The sequence below is a fragment of the Oncorhynchus clarkii genome, chromosome 4 (genome assembly GCF_045791955.1).
Source record: "Oncorhynchus clarkii lewisi isolate Uvic-CL-2024 chromosome 4, UVic_Ocla_1.0, whole genome shotgun sequence".
Taxonomy (NCBI): Eukaryota; Metazoa; Chordata; class Actinopteri; order Salmoniformes; family Salmonidae; genus Oncorhynchus; species Oncorhynchus clarkii.
This window is the reverse complement of record NC_092150.1, coordinates 29,249,943-29,268,520: the sequence shown is the minus strand read 5'-3', so window position 1 is coordinate 29,268,520 and position 18,578 is coordinate 29,249,943. Positions and strand designations below refer to the sequence as shown.

The 18,578-nt window shown below is 44.2% G+C and overlaps 1 protein-coding gene and 1 non-coding gene across 3 annotated transcripts in view; both read left to right on the top strand.

The window, feature by feature from the left end:
• The window catches only part of LOC139406698 (ligand of numb-protein X 1), a 76,041-nt gene that overhangs the window by 28,529 nt on the left and 28,934 nt on the right, over nt 1–18,578 (top strand). For both annotated transcript variants that reach the window (XM_071149617.1, XM_071149619.1), the window contains 2 exons: nt 12,004–12,251; nt 13,778–13,933. In XM_071149617.1, coding sequence (XP_071005718.1) covers nt 12,004–12,251; nt 13,778–13,933 — 404 coding nt within the window. The remainder of the gene's footprint in view (nt 1–12,003; nt 12,252–13,777; nt 13,934–18,578) is intronic.
• LOC139408131 (U7 small nuclear RNA) lies at nt 4,529–4,583 on the top strand. The gene has a single exon (XR_011634188.1). It is a non-coding gene; the product is annotated as a U7 small nuclear RNA (small nuclear RNA).

Sequence of the window (18,578 nt, the reverse complement as noted above, 5' to 3'; positions counted from 1 at the left end):
GGCCTGATTCAGAGCTCAGGAAGTTGGAGGAAGATGACCTCATTGACTCAGGGCTGGGAGGGTTTTCTTTTAGATCATCAACACAGGTGAACCAATCCTGCCAAACCAGACTTACAGTAGCTGGATTTTGTGCGTGGGGGGATTCTGTGATATTGGCCCCGGACGTGTTCGTCTCGGGACCTGAAGTGCTTTGTTGTTGAGTCACACCCTATAGCTGACATTTCCTCTGAGAAAAAGCAACACAATCCAATCAACACACCAGCACGCCTACTAATTCAAGTTTTTTCAGTTCATCATTCATTCTCTCCCCCCTTCCCTCCCACCCTCCCTCCCTACGTATATGATCTTCCCAAAATAAAGCAAGGTTTTATAATTGATAAATTGATCTAATTAAGGAGCTAGTGAACACAGATGTTCTCCTCTTTTCTCCAGGCCTTTGTCAATATGGATTTAATTAATTAACAATTTCCCTCCCCATGTCATGCCTCAGCGGACTGTGAGCCTGTGAGTGAGTGTGTGTATGTGTGTGTGTGTGCGTACATCAGTGGAGGCTGCTGAGGGGAGGATGGCTCATAATAACATCTGGAACAGAGCAAATGGAATGGCATCAAACCATGTATTTGGTGTATTTGATACCTTTCTACTTATTCCACTCCAGCCATTACCATGAGCCGTCCTCCCCAATTAAGGTGCCACCAACCTCCTGTGGTGTATGTGTGCATGTGGAGAGGCTGAGGCAAAGAAAGAAAGAGCTGCGTTTTATTTCATCAAACAGTTTAAACCCATTGGGCAAAACTTGCTTCAATCTACATTGTTTCCATACCATTTCAATCTACATTGTTTCCATACCATTTCAATCTACATTGTTTCCATACCATTTCAATCTACATTGTTTCCATACCATTTCAATCTACATTGTTTCCATACCATTTCAATCTACATTGTTTCCATACCATTTCAAAACAAATGTGGAAAACTGAATGGATTTGAAAAAGTCAGCAATTTAAGGGAATTTTGTATTTTTTCACCCAACTTTTAACCTAAATCCATTGACATGGTGAAATGTTTTGTTGATTTCACTTTGAATTCACGTTAGTTGACAACTTATCCAAAATGAAATCAAAACTAGACGTTGAAATGACGTCTGTACCCAGTGGGTTGTGAGTGTTCCTCTGTGACGTGTCTTAGCCAAAAGCTCTGTCTGACATGCAGACAGTTTGCTGTCAAGAGTTTTACTTTTGGAGCAGACATCAAGAGGAGCTCAGAGGGATACGTTTTTATTAGACAGAGAAGGAGAAGGAGAAGAAGAAGGTTTTTTCTCCTCTTCTTTTTGTAAGATTAGTGAGATTTAGAGTTTCTTAATCCAGAGGCTTTTTCGCCAAAGCAAGGAGCTTTAGTTTGATCTTGTGACAAAGCACGGATAGAGATAAGGAAGATGATACTCCTCGGTTTAGACGATAGGGTGATTAAAAACGCTCTGGAATGATGGGATATCATACTTCCCAGAATGCTTTAATGTCATTTGTATTCCCAATATGGGCCTACTGTTGGGAGGTATTGTCTGTCCCAAACAACTATCTCTTTCACATACAAATGTCCCGCCTTTCACAGTGCCGAAGAAAAGCTTCTTCCTCCAAGCCTGAAGCAGAACAGAATCATATTTTCCTTTTCTCTCAGCCTGTTATGTCAGAAGTTATATTTCCCAATACGTCTTAAGAACTGAGCTGTCATGGAGTGAGCTGGGAAAGGATTGCAGTACTCCAACAGTCCGGATTAACACTGCTGGCATCTCTACCGCCAGTAGGGGGGAAGGGCCGGGGACTGGGTTGGTTCATGACTCTCGGTAGCCATCACACACCACAGAGAGGATGCTATACACCAGGGGTGGGCAATTCCAGTCCTAGAGGGCCTGCTTGGTGTCACAGTTTTGCCCCAGCCCCAGCTAACACACCTGACTCCAATAATCACCTAATCATGATCTCCAGTTTAGAATGAAATCTGATTAATCAGCTGTGTTTGCTAGGGATGGGGGAAAAGACTGACACCAATCAGGCCCTCGAGGACTGGAGTTGCCCACCCCTGCTATACACCAACTTCAGAATGGATACGTCCATCAGGGTTCAGGTCACAACACTGGACCATCCCTGACAGACACTCTGGGTAGTCAAGGCCATTCACATGCATGCACACACATACACACACACTATACACACACATACACAAACATATACACAAACACATACACAAACATCCACCCACACAAATACAAGGAACCCTGTGTCCTGTCACGTTCTGACCTTAGTTCCTTTGTTATGTCTTTGTGTTAGTTTGGTCAGGGCGTGAGTTGGGGTGCGTAGTCTATGTTCTTTTTTCTATGTTGTGGTTATGTGTTTGGCCTGGTATGGTTCTCAATCAGAGGCAGGTGTCGTTTGTTGTCTCTGATTGAGAATCATACTTAGGTAGCCTTTTCCCACCTGTGTTTTGTGGGTGATTATTTTCTGTTTTGTGTCTTTTCCAGACAGTTCTTTCACTTTGTTGTTTTGTTATTCAGTGTTCAGTTGATTTATTAAATATTAACATGGACACATACCACACTGCACATTGGTCCGATCTCTCATAATCCTCGTCAGAGGAAGACAAATGCCGTTACATGTCCGCACCAGACTGACTGATCTAGCTCATATTTTGATAATGGTCTGTGGTTATTTGTGCTGTCTGTGTATTCTGTGCTGATAATATTATTGTCTGCTGCAGTCAGTCGAGAGAGGGAGAGCGTAGCGTATTTGGGTTAGGGAGGATAATCCACTCACCCCTAAAGAGGATTGGAGAATCTCACAGGCTTTGATGAGTTGTGAGCTGGTGTTTATTTCACATCACAAGAAGAAGACTGTTTTTGTCACAGCCAGCCAGGGCGCATCCTCCCCTCTCTCCTCCGCCGCCCCTCCCACGGAATGCTGGGTAATTATTATTGTGCCAGAGAAGGTGTTTCTTAGCTATCTCTATCCAGATCACAGGGTTAATGGAGATGATGTGATTATTGAAGCGTCTTTCTGTGTCTGTCTGTGACTGTGGAGAACTAGGTATGGTGTACTGCTGCTGAGGCAGGCAGCTAGCTCTAATGAGCCAGCACTAAGCTGAGCCATGATCCCCCGCAACACAAATCACACACTGACACACACAGGGGAGGGAAGAGAGGGGGCAGAAAAACACAATTTACACAACAGTACAGGAGGAGGTTTTGTTTGTGTATTAGATAGGAGGGCAGAGAAAGAAAAAGAGTAGTTTGTTCGGAAGAAAATGATCCAACATTTGTTTGTCTTCGCTCGTTGGTTCTTCTCTCTAGGGTCCCCAGCTTTAGGACCACCCTGTCCCTCTGCGACTTGGGGACTGTTGTCTGGGTTCCCTGCTCTGGCCTCAGACTGGAGAGATTGTGGCCTTAATTCCTCCAGACAGCCTTTAATGTTCTAAGCAGCAGTGGAGATATGCCTAAGTGGCTAAAGCAACCCTGTGCCTCTGATCCCCAGAAGGAAGGGGATTTCAATTAAGGGTATCAAAGCCTTAACAAGGCACACACGAGACAATGACTAGGGTGTTGTCTCTGAGAGAAAAAACATATTGTACCGTGAGCTTCCTCTAGCATAGATAATGCATTCTTCAAACCACTTGGGATGCACTGGTCACACACCTTGTGTGAACTTATTACTTGGATCATATTTGGATGTACAGATTGATGGTACAGACTCTACTGCTTCTTTCATACCCTTTATGATTTCTTACTCAAAACAGGCAGAGGTTTGTGTGCAAAGTATATGGTTATTGTATGTGAGAGTAGTTTCTGAATGTGGCAATGTTAAGTGTCTCTGTCCCTCTCTCCCCATCTCTTCTATAACAAGCATCCATGTTGTTGTCATTCCGCAAGGGACCTGTTTTCAGTGCATTACATCCCCAGTCAATAACCAGTACAGAGTGTGTGTGTTTATCCCGTGTTCCCATTAAACTAGCAAGTAAATAAATAATTAAACCAATTTGTGTAGCACTGAATCATAAGTAAGGCTCGGGTTTTTGCCGATGCAAGGAGGTTACGACTGTTCAGAATGACTGTTCAGAATATTTTAACCTTTATTTAGTCAGGTAACCTTTAACCTTTATTACAATGACGGTCTACCAGGGAACAGTGGATTAACTGCTTTGTTCAGGGGAAAAACAACAGATTTTTATCTTGTCAGCTCAGGGATTCAACCCAGCAACCTTTCGGTTACTGGCCCAACACTCTAACCACTAGGCTACCTGCCGCCGTTGATAGTTTATGTATGTGATATTTAAAGACCTTTTAGAGTTTAATTCGGGAAATGGTAACTCTTTAAAGAACCGGTCTCGTGGTGCCCCAGATGCTAATGAGTTAATTGTTACATGATTAATTTAATTCGGTAACAATGAAACATAGTTAGTAAATTGAATAAGTAACAGTCTTCAGATGAATGTTAAAGTCAAGCCATGACACTACCTATCTACCTACCTCCAGGTTTTCAAAAATCTGCTCTTTCAGTATTTCTCCAGTAGGTTTCCTGAAGGAGAAAGCCTCCACTTCGATGTTGAAAATAATACAACTAAAACACTATAGTAAATACTAAAGTAGTCAGCCAAAATACTTTTGTGAATACTATAGTATTTATACCATAGTATTTTGTCATGTGGGTTGTTAATCACTCTCTGAACACCTCCGTTAACTTAGTTTTTCATTTTTCCACTGCCGTTGGTAAAATGTGGGAATGTTTTCTCAGGATTTAATTCCATACTGTCAGCTTCTCCAAAGGTACTGCACTGCAGGCTTGTCATCTGTAGGTGTATTCCAGTGTCTGCGGTGTGTGTGTGAGCGTGCGTGCGTGCATACGCATGTGTACTTGTGCATGTTGTAAAGTTCCTAATGTCCCGAAGTAATTCATTTAGCCCCACTTGAAGCATGTAACTTGCTGGTGTAACAGCAGTCTTTGTGACTGATGTACATGCAGCTTTAATTACACAAATTGATGTTGAGTGACAGGTGGAAGGATGGTGCCCCTCTCCACTGAAGCAGGGCTCAGCGTTGTGACCTGAAATATTCTTCTTCTATCCAACCACTTCCAACCACCCTTGCTTAAGTGGTATATTGCTGACTCCACACTCTTGAAAGGATTCAATATGTTAGCTCTGAATTAGGGTGAGTTTCCGGTAGAAAGAGACCGCCACACACATACATGCACAAACACGCGCGCAAGCATGCACATAAGCACACACACCTCCCTCCATCTGACATGGTTGTGGAACACAGGTGGAGTTTAGTAATAGCAAGTGTCCCAGCATAGCCAAGCTCTGACTGGGCCATAAATCATGATCAATGGGACTCTGCTTGGCTCCACTGTCTGAAACGTCTCCCTCTTCTTTGATTGTCAGTCCCCATGCTGAACTGAACCGACTGCTCCCCAAACTGTTAGCCTAGTGTTAGAGCTGACTGGTGGAGCCAGTCAAGCCCTATGGCTGGAAGTGAGATATAGAGGCCAGTTCAGAATGAAATGTCTCTGTCTGTGATGTATGGACAGAGCATGACCTGCTCAGACAGACCTTGATTGAGACAAAACACTGCTTCAGACTGGTTTGCTGTGTATGTCTGCGTGTGTTAGTAGAAGCTCTAACTGGGTCTGGTATGATCCAGCCCATAAAAAGACAGTTAATGAATGTTTGTTCTTATAGCTCTACAGAGAGGCAGAGACAGGACAATGTTGTTTCAGCTTCCGTTATTGGCACTGCAACCAAAGCCTTTATTATGGGAAAGAGAGGGAAAACCAGAGACAGCTATTTGCTGTCTATTTGCAAACACACTCTCCGACATGCTCAGTTTGTGAGGATTTCAATTGTAGGGTTGTGCTGCGTGTATGTCACTGTGGATAGGATCGGCTGACAGAGTGTTGCAGAGCGAGTGTTCTGTTTGTGTTGCAGAGCGAGTGTTCTGTTTGTGTTGCAGAGCGAGTGTTCTGTTTGTGTTGCAGAGCGAGTGTTCTGTTTGTGTTGCAGAGCGAGTGTTCTGTTTGTGTTGCAGAGCTAGTGTTCTGTTTGTGTTGCAGAGCGAGTGTTCTGTTTGTGTTGCAGAGCGAGTGTAGGGACGTGAAACACGTGAACAATACTGGGAATTTGAGAATACGCTTAGTCTCATGAGGGATAATTTGACATTGAGACCTCTGTGGTGTTTTGTATTCCTCATGTCTCCTGTGTTACCTGCTCTCTATAACCACTGTAACGTTTATTTGTTCACATTTGAATTGAATCATCTGTCAGCCGATCCAATCCACAGTGACTCAAAGAGCAGCACAATACATAAACTGGGTGGTTCGAGCCCTGAATGCTAATTCGCTGAAAGCTATATCAGACCATATACCACGGGTATGACAAAAGATATATTTTTACTCTTCTAATTACGTTGGTAACCAGTTTATAATAGCAATAAAGCACCTCTGGGGATTGTGGTATATGGACAATATACCACGGCGAAGGGCTGTATCCAGGCACTCCTCGTTGCATCCTGGCTAAGAATAGCCCTTAGCCGTGGTATATACCACACGCCTGTCGTGTCTTTACTATCATTAACTGAAGACTGATAGTTTTTATCAAACATTCTCTGTAATTAGTTACTGCTCAATCAACTGATTAATCACGTAACTAATTAATTAGGAAGTCGGGGCACCAAGGAAAAATATTCAGATTACAAAGTTATCATTTCCTAAAATAACTTTTCAGATATTTTATCTGATCAATTAGTCTTCGAATTAATTAATTATTTACTGTACCTCACGTTAGTCTCATTCCAAATGTCGTAAATTGTTGGTTATCTGCACAAACCCAGTCTTCACTATGAGCCATCCACACAGCAATTGTCTTAAATCATTTATGTATTACTAACTAAGTAATTCACAGAAATGCATAAACAAACAAACAAACAAGGTAAATGTGGTTACAGGAAATGATAGGAGAATGTGCCCTAGTGGGCTAAACCGGCATGGCGGCTTGTTAGACAAAAGGGGAAGTGGGGGTCGACTAAGAAGTCACTACGGAGTGATAATTATAACAATTGAAATGCTAATCCTTTACACATGAACGCTCACTCATTCGGGAACAATTGCAATCAATATATATATTTACGCTCAGTGTGTCGTCTTGATCGCTGGTGAAAAGTTTGTGTCTTTTGTAGAATTGTCCGTCTCTCTCCCTCTCTCTCTCTGTCTAGGTTAGAGGGGGTAGTTCAAAGTGACATTCTTTATAGAAGGGATGTTTCGGCGGTTGTCGTTCTTCGCGTTCAATGATACCAAATTCCTAGCTGCAGACTAGTAATTAGTATAAAAGACTTGTTCTTATTCTGTCGGTATCGATAGTCTAAGAGTTTAACCACGTGGTATGGTTAAAATATTCAGCAATGGTCTACAACCTTTGTCCTCCTAATGGAGAAAAACATGGTCTGCAACCTTTAGCCATCTCGTAATTGAAGTAAGCTCGGTCTGCTGATAATTTCTCAAAGTTGGATTTTATTCGGAATGGCAGAAAAGGGGCTGTCCCAGGAGGCCTGACCCTAACTGGGCTCAGGGGCGGTCCAGGAGGCCTGACCCTAACTGGGCTCAAGGGCGGTCCTCTGATTTAGTTCAAATCAAAAGGGAATTCTATTTTGTCTTCATAAAACAGTCCAAAATCACATTACACAATTATACAAACAGTATCATACTCACTCATTCATCTTATACAACAATTAGATGAAAATCTCATATCTGAGGCTATTATATAAACAGCGTTATGGTAATGTGGCCACACCGTCTCCCATGAGCTTCCCGAAGTTGTGAAAAACGGACCAGTTTGTAGCTGGATTCTTCACCGATCTTTTATACCTTCTCCGGAACATTTGTTCGTACCTCAAGTTCTGTGAGGTGGAAGGATTTCCTTTGTCCTCTATGAAAGTTTACTCTCTCTCTACTATGTGGCCATGTGGGAGGGTCTTCTCAGGAATTTATGACCTCTGACCACAGCAGCCTAGTTGAAGGAGGCAAGGGGGAGGCAGGGAGAGGGGGATGGGGTTGCTATACCCAAAGAGGCCAGCATCATGACATACCCTCCCTGGTGGTTTGGATCTTGTTTGTCAACATAAAATCATGATCACGTGATGTCCTGTTTGTAGATCATCGTTGCAGTCCCCTCTGGTGATTGAACTTGGTAGGCTTCTCTGAAAGCGGAGCAGTCCACCACAAGGTTGGCAGTTGATGTCCTGGTTGGTGATCGCCGTTGCGCCCCCCCCCCCCCCCCCCCCCCTCTGGTGGTTTACCTTGGTAGGCTCCCTGACAGCAGGGCATACCGCCACAAGGATGGACCATGGGTGTCCGGATTTGGGGTCGCCATTCCGGACCCGTAGTCTGGTCGTCGTCCAGACTGGAAGATCTGTGGCAGTAACTTAGGCAGATGTTAACAACGCACACACACTCATGAAATATATATAATTACATTCATTCCCCAATGAGTGGCGTTGTGGCACTAAGTGATGGTTGTATGGGGACTTTGTTTATGGCTCTATCACTTCTTAAGTGTCAAAGGAACTGAACCGAAAAGGAATGAAAGCATAAAGAAAAGATATACAAAATATAGTTCTCACACAAAAATCATCTAATTGGACTGCATTCTACATTCGTCCAATGTTCTGGCAAAATTACTATCATGGCATTGTCTCTAATGCCATATCTAGGGTTTTCCTACTTGGTGTGTTGCTTAGGCACTATCCTAAGTTGATAACCATATGATACGTTTACAGCTGTAAGGCACTAGTTTTGGGCAGTCTACAGGGATGACCTATGGACTTCTGGGAAGAAAACTGGTGAGTGCTGTAGAGTCAAAGGCCTAGAAGTAAATGTTCAACTTCACTTACTAAGGCTGGTATTTTGCTTGGACCCTTAAGTGATCCTAGCATAAATCCTAATTGGATGTTCCGTTGTGCATGTGCGTTTATGCTTACACAAGCGCGCATGTCAAGGGAAGAAAACCAAGTATCCTGGCAGATTACAACTTGTTCAGGATGAGTCTGACGTAGTCAGGTAATTTTCAGGTCAATGCCTGGAGGTCAGTCAGAATTGGTGTCAAGGGAGTCTATAGTAGTTTTTACTACAAGTCACTGTGTCTTCCACTATTGTAGTGGTGATAGGTATGAAGTCTATTTCATAGCTATGTTATCCACGGAGGAGCTAACCTCACCACGGAAGTACTCTTTAAGTATTGGACCAGTCGTACGTGGTGTGATCGTGGTTAATGATTCTAATAATTTTCCTCCTGAATGGAGGATTCTATTTATTAGTGACATGTGTGTTAACCATTGGAAGAGTGCACTGGAGATTCCCTTCCACGTGTTGCACTCTGAGTGACTCCTTTGTCGCTGTTGTCAAGGGTAATTTGATTGGTTAGGTCTCTAACCTTCTTACTGATTGTAGCTAGACTGACTGTCGCTGGTATTGGAACTGGTGCTCAAAGGGACCAGTTATCCTACCGATTTATTCTGAAATATTATACTACCACAACACATGATTGGAGCATTTTACTAGTTGTATTGTAGTTGATCCTACACATGGCAAGGAATTATTATTGTTGTCATTTGTTTTGGAGATTGGACAAGTCCACTGGACTTCCTTTACGACCAGTGTGGTACACCTCAGTACTATCTTAGATGTGTTAATCCCCGTACAGGGGCCTGTCTGCTACTCACTGTTCTCATAGGGGAGTTTACAACTAGATTTGAGTTATGCTCTGGCAGCCTCGTACGGTGTTGTCCGTAGTCTCGACCCCCCCCCCCCCCCCCCCGACCCCCCCACCGGCTCATCATGGGTCATCATGGGTCTGGGCTACTATTCCCCCCCTTTGTGTCTCCGGACCCCCCCACCAGCAGGTGGTGTTGGTGTCCAAGGCGCTAACGAAAAGGTCGAACCCTATGTACGAGTTGTCAGCAGCCACGTTATGAGAATGGCTGTAACCTTTCAACCAAATCTCCTGCCGTTTGTGCTTCAACACCCTCAGTGGCTGTCGAGACATGTCAGTCACCACCGCGTCCGCGTGTGGCAACCTCTTCAGCACCTGCGAACTGAGACGAGGATATCGGTCTGTGATATTGCAAAGTGTTTCACCAGTGGGAGTCATCGGGTCAGTTGCTGAACTGACGCCATTAGTATCATTGTAAGGGGTGACAGTCCCCAACAAAGTGGAAGGTGTATCATCGGAAGCAGAGTATACTCTGCGCATCAATGTTTTTCTTGCTGAGACGGCCGCAGTGCTTGCGGAAGTGTCCGAAGGGCAAGAGGAGTTCATCTCAACTACCATATTGCATGACTGCAAGGAGGAGGGAGGTTGCTTATTCACAGAGACAGCTGGCTCAAAATCATGAAAAGAATGGTCAATCATGTTGGCTGATGGAATGTGTCGAGATATCGTAATATCTCCTTGGATCGGATTGTGCCCCAAGAGGTTTTTCAACATCTTTATCTTTCCATCTTCATCACCTGAGTTCTCTCATCATTCATTTGGTCAGCGACTTCAATGAGTTCTGCTGATTTGTCATCCAACTTTGTCATTGTGTTCATTAACTGATCGTCTTTGGTCTGCAGCGTTTTGACTAGAACCGTGTTACTTTGAGTAACGTTCAACAAAACTGCATGCATGTTATCAAGTTGAGCGCTCCTGTTTGTAGATAACTCTTTAGATTTATCTAGTTTGGCGTGGACATCATCGTATTTAGTTTTGGCTAAATTGATTTGTTCCTGTAGCATATGATTTTGTTCCTGTAGAAGACGATTTTGTTGAAGAGCTTGTGCTTGTTCGTTGTCATACGTTTTTGCAATTACATTTAATTGTTCAGTTTTCAAGCACAGTTCCATAGCTAGCAGAATCTTTCCCTTTTCTGCATTTGTCATTGGTTTCCCGGTTCTCTCCACCTGTCCCTTTATGTCTCCCATTACCTGCTCGTGCTTCAGCTGTGCACTGCGGTATTGGACAGATGCCACTCTTGGGTGGCAAGACATCAGGGCTAGACTGGAGAGAACCTTTACGAGGCCTGTGCCCGATGGTTGATTTTGGAATGCGTTGTTGTCTGCTTTTCCAGTAATGGCATAATTAGGGTTGAATTAGGGTTAGCTGCTGAGGTCAGAGGTCAATCCATTTGCGGGTGGGGTTGCTATACCCAAAGAGGCCAACGTCATGACTTAATTATTGCTTAATTAATTATTGCTTATTGCTTAATTATACACTGACTGATCAAATAAGACAGAAACGGTGACAAGACAGAATGACAATATGACAGTATCAATCCAGTTTTTATTTCAGAAGAACAACCATAAAAAATACAAATACAATGATCAGTTGTCTACGTAAGAAAATATACTATTATACACTAGCAGGTTGTGTATTGGGTGTGTGATGTTGCTTGAGGAGGAATCACTTGTCAAGATGATGACATCAGTCATGAGGTCAAATAGATGTCCTCTCTGGGCAGCTTGGATCAGGAAGAAGAGGTGAGGAGATGGATGCATCCACGGGGTGATGGGTCAGAGGTCACATCATATTAACCACTGCTCCTGAGATGGTAGTGACCTTTAATCCCTGTCCATCTCCTCTCTACCTATTTGTCACTACTGAGCCACTGACGAATCAAGAGGATTCAGGACTGTTGACTGATAGTCTATTCTGTTCCGTGATTCAGTGGCTGTCGTGGGTTCACTGCATCATATATTCATGACACATCCTGTAATTGGTGATGAGTCACTGAGAGCGTAATAATAGTTCCATCCATCACAGGGTACATTATACAACGTCTCTGTTGCAGTATCCCATTTTAACCTCTTTTTAGGTTTTTCTTGGTAGGTTGCTGTTGTTGTTGTTGTTGTTGATGCGTGACCTCTCCCAGCTGGGTCTATAGTGTGTGTCTCTGACAGGCTGTTCTTGTCTCCCTGTATGCTTATGAAGGTGTAAAGGGGCGTCTCACTATGGCCTGTCTGCCGACAGGAAGCGACGTTCCCAGGAGGGGGACTGCACTGACAGCACATCAGAACTCACTGTGGCCACCCTGCCCGGCGATGGCCCCACCTCCTCCGCGGTCGCTCTCCTATCAGACGAGCCCGGCCTCGTCAACCCTGCCTTCGACCCCAGCATGGAGGACAACAGCCAATCAGGAAGCACCACAAGCCTGGCAGCCCGCAGCAGTTCCAAGAAGAGTGAGTGTGTGTGTGCGTACGGTTATGGGTAGTGCTGCACCTAGTAACCTTTCTCTGATCTATAAAGCACTGTGTGTGTGTGTGTGTGTGTGTGTGTGTGTGTGTGTGTGTGTGTGTGTGTGTGTGTGTGTGTGTGTGTGTGTGTGTGTGTGTGTGTGTGTGTGTGTGTGTGTGTGTGTGTGTGTGTGTGTGTGTGTGTGTGTGTGTGTGTGTGTGCGCGCATCACACTGTTTGTCACCGTGACTGATTGAAAATCAATAGAAAGCAGGGAGCCAGTGGAGGCTTTCTAGTCACAGTTTCATAGTCCCTCACTTACATAGATACCACCAGTAAACATTATTCAAACATGTATTTTCCCCCCTCATACACACACACCAGATATACACTACCGTTCAAAAGTTTGGGGTCACTTAGAAATGTCCTTGATTTTTAGAAGAAAAGCACATTTTTTGCCTATTAAAATAAAAAAATAAAAAAAGGTGACCCCAAACTTTTGAGCAGTAGTGTACATCCCATAACCCACGCACACTTACATACAGTATCTGTACTACTTAATGATCTTTGATGGAAATCCTGTTCTTCAATTAGCTTTTATAGCATTGATTTTTCACCGATCTATAAAATCTCTGTCCTGGGCTGGAGGGGTAGAGAAAGAGAGCGAGAGAGAGAGGGAGGCAGGGAGGGAAAATGTAAAGAGAGGGAGTGAGAGTGGGAGGAATGAGGGTTAAATATAGCCCAGGTCCATTAATGCTGAATGACGTGTTAGCCCCTCACCCTCCACTCATCCCACCTGTGAACCCTGGAGCCACTCACGCGTGTCACACTCACTCACATCCCCCCTCTCAACGTGAGCGCACCGCTCTTGGGGGGGGCATCAAATGACGTTGCACCATTACTTTGGCCAGGGCTGCGGAGTGGAGTACCCACCACCATGCAGAGCCACTGCTGCTGAACAAGCTGTCAGCTCCAGAAGCGCCGGGTGCGTTTAAAGAATAATGTGGCTGTCAGGAGGCCTCGCATCTCCCCAGGCCCGCAGAGGGAGGGAGGGGCGCTGCAGAGCCCACTGCTCCGCTCTCAGGGCAGCCAGGCTGGGGCTCACACTCCACTGCAGCCTGCTCTGCTCTGGTAGAGCCAGGGACGCACACTCCCTGCCAGAATCTCAACTATAGAAGATTATAGTAGGGTCTCACTGCACCCAGTTTTAGCTGAAAGATGACATAAAAATGACTGCTGCAGTTTACAAAGCCCATCACCCCTGCAGAGTTTCTAGACCCCCTCCCTTGAGTGTGAATTTCTATTCTTTCTTGTATTAATGAGTGTTTTGGGGAATTGCTGAAGGGTATTGATTGGAATCCCTAAAACAAATGTGTTCAAGCTGTTGTTAAGGCTTTTGTAGAGGCAGAGAGAACGAGAGATCTCCGGCATCTGATTGGCTGTGGAGAAGTTGTCTCAGAGACTTGTCCAGACATGTTCAGTCAGAACAGGGCTGATCTATAAAGTGTGCCCCTGTCTCTCTCTCCCCTCAGTCCGAAACTATGACCGCACCTCGGTCAGGAGCCGCTCCTTCAGGCGGTTGAACCGTGCTTTCAGTGTCCTGCGGAGGACCAAGAGTGGCACTTCCGTGTCCAATGAGACCGCAGAGGAACAAGATAATGCCAGGAACGCCAGTTTGCCCCAGGAAGGTATGTGTGTGTTCGTTTGAGTGAGTGGTTGTGTGTTTTCTTTTGTGCACTATATGAAATGTGTATATGCTGTGTGTCTATGTCTATATTGTTTTGTCAGTGGCGATTGTGTTTAAATCAGTATGATGTCGGTGATCTCTATGCTGTGTCTGCAGTTTCTGTGATTCTCTGTAGAGGGTATAAGATGTGCGTGTGCGTGTGTGTGTGTGCGCATGCGTGTGTGTGTGTGTGTACGTCAGGACTTGTGTGCATGTGTGTGCGTGTGTCCGTGTGTAGGTGCATGCCTGCGCTTGCATGGATTTTGGTGTCTGTGTTTACTTGACTGTGTTTGTGTGCGCCAGTGTCTATGTGTTTGCGAGAGTGTGTGCCTGTGTTTGTTCGTGTGTGTATGTGCGTGTATGTGTGAGCAGTTCCTTTGGCTCTGTGCTGAGGGTGACACGGCTGGGTAACTGCTGCAGCATATGTTCCTTTAATAATTCAGCTGCACATTGTGTAAGAGTCCTCTGGTCCCCAGAACAGAGCAGAAGATAGTGATCAGATGGGAGAGTGGGAGCCTGGGGCTCTGTGGGCCAGGCTGGAGGAGAGAGAGTAGGAGCTTCAGGGGACAGGGACAGAGAGCTGCTGGACATAGTCTGGACTATACAGAGTATACAAAACATTAAGAACACGTACTCTTTCCATGACATAGACTGACCAGGGGATTCCAGGTGAAAGCTGTGATCCCTTATTGATGTCACTTATTGTTAAATCCACTTCAATCGGTGTCAATGAATGGGAGGAGACAGCTGAGTAATGGATTTTGTGTGTTCTATTCACAGGGTGAATAGGCAAGACAAAAGATTGAAGTGCCTTTGAACAGGTTATGGAGGTAGCTTTGTGTCAAGAACTGCAACGCTGTTGGGTTTTTCACGCTCAACAGTTTCCCATGTGTATCAAGAATGGTCCATCCCCACCATAGGAAATCCAGCCAACTTGACACAACTGTGGGAAGCATTGGAGTCAACATGGGCTGTGGAATGCTTTCAACACCTTGTAGAGACCATGCCCTACATTATATAGTATGAGCCATGACCAAAATACAGTATATACATATCAAGTGGGAAAGACAGTATGTAAACATTATTCAAGCGACCAGTGTTCAATTAATTCTTCTGAGATGCTCTTCAATTTTGATTTTAATTTTAACACTCCATTTAAAACCCCTTAAAATCCCAATTCATAGATGTACATAGGGCAGTAATCTCTAAAGTGCAGGGCAGGGTATCAGTGGAGGCCGGCTAGTGATGACTCTTTAACAGTCTGGTGGCCTGAAGATAGAAGCTGTTTATCAGTCTGTTGGTCCAAGCTTTGTTTGTTTATTTGGATCCCCATTAGATTTTGCAGAAGCAGCAGCTTCTCTTCCTGGGGTCCACAAAAAACAGGGACAGTCACACAAATGTAAAATACAATGACATACAAACCAGAACTAAAACATTGTGTGTGTGTGTGTGTGTGTGTGTGTGTGTGTGTGTGTGTGTGTGTGTTAGTGTGTCAGTGTGTGTATGTGTTTGTGTGTTTGTCCCCTCACAGTCTCCTCTGTTCCATTTCCTTTGATGCAGCAGTACTGTCTCCTCATTCGACAGTTCAGGTCTAAAGTTTGCATACACCTTAGCCAAATACATTTAAACTCAGTTCTTCACAATTCCTGACATTTAATCTTAGTAAAAATTCCCTGTTTTAGGTCAGTTAGGATCCCCACTTTATTTCAAGAATGTGAAATGTCAGAATAATAGTAGAGAGAATGATTTATTTCAGCTTTTATTTCTTTCATCACATTCCCAGTGGGTCAGAAGTTTACATGCACTCAATTAGTATTTGGTAGCAATGCTTTTAAATTGTTTAACTTGGGTCAAGCGTTTCGGGTAGCCTTCCACAAGCTTCCCACAGTAAGTTGGGAGAATTTTGGCCCATTACTCCTGACAGAGTTGGTGTAACTGAGTCAGGTTTGTAGGCCTCCTTGCTTGCACACGCTTTTTCAGTTCTGCCAACAAATTTTATATAGGATTGAGGTCAGGGCTTTGTGATGGCCACTCCAATACCTTGACTTTGTTGTCCTTAAGCCATTTTGCCACAACTTTGGAAGTATGCTTGGGGTCATTGTCCATTTGGAAGACCCATGTGTGACCAAGCATTAACCTTCTGACTGATGTCTTGAGATGTTTCTTCAATATATCCACATAATTTTCCTTTCTCATGATGCCATCTATTTTGTGAAGTGCACCAGTCCCCCTTTTACCTCCAAACATAACGATGGTCATTATGGCCAAACAGTTCTATTTTTGTTTCATCAGAAAGTACGATCTTTGTCCCCATGTGCAGTTGCTTTATGGCGGTTTGGGTCAGTGGCATCTTCCTTGCTGAGTGGCCTTTCAGGTTATGTCGATATAGGACTCTTTTTACTGTGGATATAGATACTTTTGTACCTGTTTCCTCCAGCATTTACACAAGGTCCTTTGCTGTTGTTCTGGGATTGATTTGCACTTTTCGCACCACAGTACGTTCATCTCTAGGAGACAGAACGCGTCTCCTCCCTGAGCGGTATGCCGGCTGCGTTGTCCCATGGTGTTTATACTTGCGTACTACTGTTTGTAAAGATGAACGTGGTACCTTCAGGCATTTGGAAATTGCTCCCAAGGATGAATCAGACTTCGACAGGACTTGGCTGATTTCTTTTGATTTCCCCATGATGTCAAGCAAAGAGGCACTGAGTTTGAAGGTAGGCCTTGAAATATATCCACGGGTAGACCTCCAATTGACACAAATTATGTCAATTTACCTATCAGAAGCTTCTAAAGCCATGACATAATTTTCTGGAATTTTCCAAGCTGTATAAAGGTACAGTCAACTTAGTGTATGCAAACTTCTAACCCACTGGAATTGTGATACTGTGAATTATAAGTGAAATAATCTGTCTGTAAACAATTGTTGGAAAAATTACTTGTGTAATGCACAAAGTAGATGTCCTAACCGACTTGCCAAAACTATAGTTTGTTATTAACAAGACATTTGTGGAGGTGTTGAAAAAAGTTTTAATGACTCCAACCTAAGTGTATGTAAACTTCCGACTTCAACTGTAAATGGTAGCAGGGTGAACAGGCCGTGGTTCGGGTGGCTGAGGTCCTTGGTGATCTTCTTGGCCTTCCTGTGACACCGGGTGCTGTAAATGTCCTCAAGGTCTGTAAATGTCCCAGTGATGCATTGGGCTGACCGCACCCCTCTCTGGAGAGCCCTGCAGTTGCGCGAAGTGCAGGTTCTGTACAGCCCAACAGAATGCTCTTGATGGTGCATCTGTAGAAGTTTATGAGGGTCTTAGGGGCCAAGGCGTATTTGCCAAGGCACTGTTGCACCGTCTTCATCGCACAGAGGAACCTGATGTTTTTACCCCTCTCCACTGTGGCCCGTCGATGTGGGGGGGGGGGGGGGGGGGGTGGTGTTCTCTCTGCTGTCTCCTGTAGTCCACGATTAGCTCCTTTGTTTTGTTGACGGTGAGGGAGAGGTTATTTTCCTGGTGCCACTCCGCCAGGGTTCTCACCTCCGTCCTGTAGGATGTCTCATCGTAAATTACGTATTTTCTACTTTCATTCAAAAATGTAAATTAACCCGATTTCAACATCTGAAAAATACATATTTTTCAACGTTCAGAAAATAAATATTTTCAACACCCGGAAAATGTATTTTAAACATCCGGACAATACGTATTTTAAACATAATTTTGCATAGTGGGAGTATTTTAATTTTTGGAGGGCAGCAATATTTTTGTCTTGCCTAGTGTGGCAGAATGGCCAGGATTGGGCCTGTGTCGAGGGATACAAATCAAATCAAATTATTTTTGTCATGTGTGCTGAATACAACAGGTGTAGTAGACCTTACAGTGAAATGCTTACTTACAGGCTCTAATCAATAGTGCAAAAAAGGTATTAGGTGAACAATAGGTATGTAAAGAAATAAAACAACAGTAAAAAGACAGGCTATATACAGTAGCGAGGCTATAAAAGTAGCGAGGCTACATACAGACACCGGTTTGTCAGACTGATTGAGGTAGTATGTACATATAGATATGGTTAAAGTGACTGCATATACGATGAACAGAGAGTAACAGTAGCGTAAAAGAGGGGTTGGCGGGTGGTGGGTGGCAGGACACAATGCAGACAGCCCAGTTAGCCAATGTGCGGGAGCACTGGTTGGTTGGCCCAATTGAGGTAGTATGTACATATGTACATGAATGTATAGTTAAAGTGACTATGCATATATACGATAAACAGAGAGTAGCAGCAGCGTAAAAAGAGGGGTTGGGGGGGCACACAATGAAAATAGTCCGGGTAACCATTTGGTTACCTGTTCAGGAGTCTTATGGCTTGGGGGTAAAAACTGTTGAGAAGCCTTTTTGTCTTAGACTTGGCACTCCGGTACCGCTTTCCATGCGGTAGTAGAGAGAGAACAGTCTATGACTGGGATGGCTGGGGTCTTTGACAATTTTTAGGGCCTTCCTCTGACACCGCCTGGTGTAGAGGTCCTTAATGGCAGACAGCTTAGCCCCAGTGATATACTGGGCTAAACACATTAGCCTCTGTAGAGCCTTGCAGTCAGAGGCCGAGCAATTGCCGTA